The sequence below is a fragment of the Poecilia latipinna genome, unplaced genomic scaffold (assembly GCF_001443285.1).
Source record: "Poecilia latipinna isolate Pla-1442-1.1 unplaced genomic scaffold, P_latipinna-1.0 Scaffold2296, whole genome shotgun sequence".
NCBI classification, from domain to species: domain Eukaryota; kingdom Metazoa; phylum Chordata; class Actinopteri; order Cyprinodontiformes; family Poeciliidae; genus Poecilia; species Poecilia latipinna.
The window spans coordinates 42957-48009 of record NW_015114912.1 but is presented as its reverse complement, the minus strand read 5'-3'; the positions used below and the strand labels follow the sequence as shown (position 1 = coordinate 48009).

The window sequence follows — 5053 nt, the reverse complement described above, 5'->3', positions numbered from 1 at the left end:
AAAAAAAAAAAAAAAATCTCACTATCATGAACTTAGTGTGTTTTCTCCTGCAGGGAAGCGGATGTGGCGTTACACAGGCACTGTACTGGACCCGGGCTTCCCTATGCAGAACGAGGTTCTAGGTCTGCCTCGCCGCCTGGACTGTGCTTTTTACTACACCCCTCTGGGTCACATGGTGCTCTTCAAGGGCTCTCGCTACTTTGTGCTCAACCTTAAAACTCTTCGCCAGGAGCCCTATTATCCCCGCCGGCTGACAGACTGGACCGGCCTGCCGCAGGGCACCAATGGGGCACTGACCCGCCCAGACGGCCGACTTTACCTGTTCAAAAATCAGCGGTTCTGGAGGTTCGACCCAGTGAAGGTGCGGGTCACCAGAAAGGGCCTGTGGGCCAAGGATTTAAACTGGACTGGCTGCAGCAATATACCTCGGAGTAATGATATTCTTTGACCACCAGGGGGAGCTGCAAAATTAAAAGTGCAATTTATTCACATAGAGGAAGGGTCCTGCACTTTTTTGAACAATAGCTCTTATGTTGGCACTAGATCCTGACAGTGACAGCACTCCATTAGCATACACAGTATTTATACTACTGAACGCTACTAATACGAGGTATGTGTAATTATTGTCTTAACTAATGCAGATTTGATTTGATCTGCCAAATTCAAACAGATAGTGCAACACTCTATTTGGTTAATATTTTTAAGAAAAACTATATATTTTAGTTATAGCCTCTTCAATCACCAGTACCTGTGGCAGGCTATGTGTGTGAACTTTGACCTGTGACTGTGCTCTATGTTCCCATATATAACAGAGAGCCTAAAGCTTTCTACACTGTGTGGGAACAAATAGTAGGCAAACAAATATTTGAACCTGATTTCTTTTTTTAAAACAACAGATATATGAGTAGACACTTGGTGGATTTTCATATTTTCATGTGATAGGCCTGTGTGCAATAAGAGAGGGCGTAGTGAAGTGGTATTCTTTGACCACCAGGGGGTCAAAGAATATTTTATATATATATATATATATATGTAGGCAGGCATGAATATTATAGAGCTTCATTAACTCAGGTTATTATTATATACAACACGAGTTGAGATGCATTAAAAAAAATCTAATGTTTTGTTGTCGTACATTCTGCTTTAAATAATCAGTTTGTAAATTAACCAACCCTGACAACCTGATCACAAAGCTACCGATCATCTCTGACAAGCTACCGTATTACAGAGCAGTAAGCTGGGGTGGTGCTTTCTATAAACCAGGCTGGAACATCAACACCGGACCAACATCGTGATAAAAGATGCATGTTCTTTAAACAACAGAGCGCTCAGATATATACCTGACGACTTTCTCTAGATGAACTATTAAAACTCTGTGAGCTCAAAACAAAACTAGATACGTTTGTAATAACAGTTCCAATGTGCGTTATTTTGAAATATCTGGAGACTAACTTTTTTTTTTTTTTTTTACTTACTGGAAAAAAGCTTTATTTTCAGACTTTGAAACATTTGTAAATGTGTTAAGTTATAGAAAATTCCTTTTAAATAAAGGTTGTATTGTTAGCTTTGCTATATGAACTTTGTAGCATTGCCTGAAAGGAGTTTCTCCACTCGCTTTTTCAGTAATAACAAAACAGCCGGCAAAACACTGGAGGAAAGCTCTGGAGTGGCAGCATCATGCTGTGGGACTTCTTTCATTCAGCAGTAACGGAGGGTGGTCAAAGCTGATGCTTTTTTTTATTATCCATGACAAGAAAAAAACTGTAAACCAATCATAATTTGTCTTTTATTTCCCAATTATCCTCTACTTTTTACTGGTCTGTCACTTAAAATCAAAATAAAATGCATTGGTGTTCATGGTAGCAACATTAGAAAATGAGAAAAACTTTAAGGCGGACATTATTGTAAAGTACTGTGTAAAAGTTTAACACAGTCAGCGCTTTTCTGCTAACATAATCTGGAAGTTGCTGGGTCTCTGGAGAGTGTCATTATTGTAAAACATGAACCAGTAAGACCAGTAAAGCCACTTAAAGGGTTCAGACACCTCTGGGTGAAGCGGGTCGCCTGCCGAGGTACTTTGCTCCGTTTTGTTCTCCAGAACAGGCCCTCGTTTATCAGGCTGCACCACTGTGACCTGTGGACAGATGATGTGACGGGAAATCAGATAAAGAACTCATCGACCGGCTCCTCAAGGTTTATGTATGCTGACAACAGCTCTGTCGATGTGCTGTTCTCTGCCAGCAGCTTCTGTGAAGGCCTTTGTCCGCTTACAGTGGTCCTGCTCTCCTCTTTTGCACCTTTACAGCCACCAGAGGGCGCCTGATGGTTAGTCTGTGGCAAACATTTAGTCAATTCCTTGGCCTGCTGCCCCACAGGTGAAGCCTCAGCCACTGACGGTCTCTCAGAGTTACGAGTCCTCAAGAGGTCACAAGAGGAGGAGCGAGTGATGGTTGCGATGGAGGTGTCAGAGAGGAGAGAGACGGCGACTCCAGTGTCGACGTTGGTCTCCTCTTCTTCCTCTTCCAGGAGGAGATGGGAGAGAGAGCGGGTGACGGAGGGGCGCAGGGGAGAGTCGGGGTGGTTGGAGGTGGAGAGCTGAGCGGGGCTGCTGCGTTGGGATGAGTAACAGGAGCTTCCAGGAGGGGTGCTGCAGCAGCTGCCTGACCCCAGACTTTCTGCTCCTCCACATCCGCCAAGCAGCTTCTCAAGAACCGGCTCGCTGCGCGGTCTGATTCCTGGCAAACACACATCAGCAGGGCCCAAAAAAATGTTGCAAATAACAGGAGAAAATGTGGGGATGAATTTGTATTCAAAGCTGTGAAGTTTAAAGCAGCGTTAGGATACAGAAAAATGATCAGTTCAGAGTTACAATGAGCGGCTTAGATCAGGAGCTTTCACAGGGCAGCCTAGGGGCCATTTAAGGCCCTCTGAAAGATTTTTTTATGGCCCTCCCAACCTCAATTCTACAATCAGGGCTGAAAGTACTCCGACCGGGGGCCGCATGTGGCCTGCTGGTCCGCATCAACCTAACTTTGTTAACAGACAGACTGCTGTTATAAACGGTGGGAAGGAAACCAAATGAGTCCAATCTGTAGCTTCCTACCTCGCCTGTGAGTTTGCATCGTCAGGGAAGCGGTGAGGCCGCATGGCAGGAAACTGTTTCCGTGTCCGCCGCTCCGGAGCTGCACTCCTTGAGGTGGCAAACTGAGGCAGGTGAGAGGGAATGCACAGGTCAGAGGTTGACGAGGTTGAGCTGGAGACTTCACCTGTAGCACAGGAGGAGAAGGATTGTAGTTTACCCCAGGACTTTAAATGTAAGCATAGTAATTAAATGCGTCTTTTTTTTGTTTTTTCCACCACCATTTTTAAAGAGATTCATTAAGTGATTTATTTAGGAAACATTAAAATAAACATGATATTTGCTCCTGTTGACTTAATTCAATAAAATCTCTCTAGCACAGTTTATGATCTGTGGTAGATTTACTTTGTAAAAACAAAAAAAAAAAAAAACAGGAGAGTCATTGTCATATTTGACATCTAAACCAGATCCAGTTGAATAATCACAGGACCAAAAAAGCTTTTTTATATATTTTTTAAAACTGTCTATGTGCTGACAATATTATATGAAACAGATATTAAGCTCCTCTGCTCTACTGCCATCTGCAGAAATACACAGCTTGATCACAAACAACCAATCAGAGCCAGGAGTAGTAGGGTCTTAGCGCCGTCAGTCACACTCGTGTATGCACTGCTCATAACGATGAAATTTGTAAAACATCACACTTTTAAACACATAATCTCTTAAACTCACTTGAAAGAGAACCTTGTTACTGTCCAGGTCTTCAGTCTGCCAGCGTGTGTTGCTGATGGGGGTGCAGGGGTTGGGCAGCAGGGGGACCAGCTGTCCCACTTCTTCCACACTGAACTGCAGCACAGCAGAGCTGCACGCTTCCACTCCAACCCCTGGAGACAGCTGTTTCAAGGCCAGCTGGAGGCAGAGACCAGGCTCTATGCAGCAAAGGACAAAAGGGAGCAGCAGGCACACATGTGATGAAGCAAAGCAAAACAGAGGAGGAATATGTTGTGGGACACCATTTAAAATCCGTAGCTTGATTTCTTACTTAAACGAAGGTTAAAAGAACATAAATCCAACCTGCATGGAGGGTGAACCAGCAGAAACCAGCCTTCTGCTCCTCGGCTTGCCGCTGCAGAACCGTCTCGTAGAACCTCACAGCGTCCTCGTAGTTGTCGTAGCTGCTGTACAGCGTTATGCGCAGGATTTCTCCTCCACAGTGCACGGGTCGCACCCCCCACACAGGCATGCCGGGGCCCAGACTGTAAAAGTCTCTGCTTGGCAGGAGGTAGGGCCGCAGCAGAGCGTTGGAGGGGGAACTGCTGGAAGTGATGTGGATCCCTCTGGTTCGGCTGCCGCAGCTCTCGGTGTGGTGGTACTGCCAGGGCTGGCGCTGGAAGAAGTCCAGCACTTTGAGGATCCGCTCCTCTCCGTAGGCTTCGTGGAGGAAGAAGGTGATGGCCAGAGAAGGGTAGTCTGAAAAAATTAGGCAAAGGCTGGATCTTCAACAAAAGATTAGAGAATGTGCCAATTAATTTTCTTTAATATCACTTGTTGGTTGCAGCCATCAAATTCTCAATTTCCTTAATTTCTCCTTGCTGTTGAACAATTATTTGAATCCTTTGCGATAAAAGATGAGGGACAGCAGAAATCCTCACCGGCCACAGGACGAAGGCGAGTGTGAGCTCTGAAGGGGGAAGCCCTCTCTGATACATGGAAGATCCGGAGGCTTGGGCACAGCCAGCGCAGCAGGTGGTCCAGCGTCTGCTGCAGAAGCAACGAATCTCCAGGGTTGGCCAGCAGATGCAGGTTTATCGGCAAGAGTTGCTGTTGGCGCTGCTGCCTGACCCGGCCGCTCATGAGGTCACCTGGGATGAAACCCGCCCCCCCCGAAAGGCACGAATAAAAAAAAAAAAAAAAAAAAAAAAAAAAAAAAACACCCCCACAAATCCCGGGTTTTGTATGGATTACGGGGAACCC

General features: G+C 45.5%; 2 protein-coding genes across 3 annotated transcripts in view; one reads left to right on the top strand and one right to left on the bottom strand.

The window, feature by feature from the left end:
* mmp28 (matrix metallopeptidase 28) overlaps nucleotides 1-493 on the top strand; it is a 19546-nt gene extending 19053 nt beyond the window's left edge. Inside the window, exon 8 of the mRNA XM_015018618.1 lies at nucleotides 54-493. Within this exon, the coding sequence (XP_014874104.1) occupies nucleotides 54-448 (395 nt within the window). The 3' untranslated portion in view covers nucleotides 449-493. The remainder of the gene's footprint in view (nucleotides 1-53) is intronic.
* fam124b (family with sequence similarity 124B) overlaps nucleotides 444-5053 on the bottom strand; it is a 10253-nt gene continuing 5643 nt past the window's right edge. For both annotated transcript variants that reach the window (XM_015018617.1, XM_015018616.1), the window contains 5 exons: nucleotides 4732-4941; nucleotides 4154-4549; nucleotides 3812-4008; nucleotides 3104-3266; nucleotides 444-2735 (listed from right to left, as the gene is read on the bottom strand). In XM_015018617.1, the coding sequence (XP_014874103.1) occupies nucleotides 2161-2735; nucleotides 3104-3266; nucleotides 3812-4008; nucleotides 4154-4549; nucleotides 4732-4941 (1541 nt within the window). In that variant the 3' untranslated portion in view covers nucleotides 444-2160. The remainder of the gene's footprint in view (nucleotides 2736-3103; nucleotides 3267-3811; nucleotides 4009-4153; nucleotides 4550-4731; nucleotides 4942-5053) is intronic.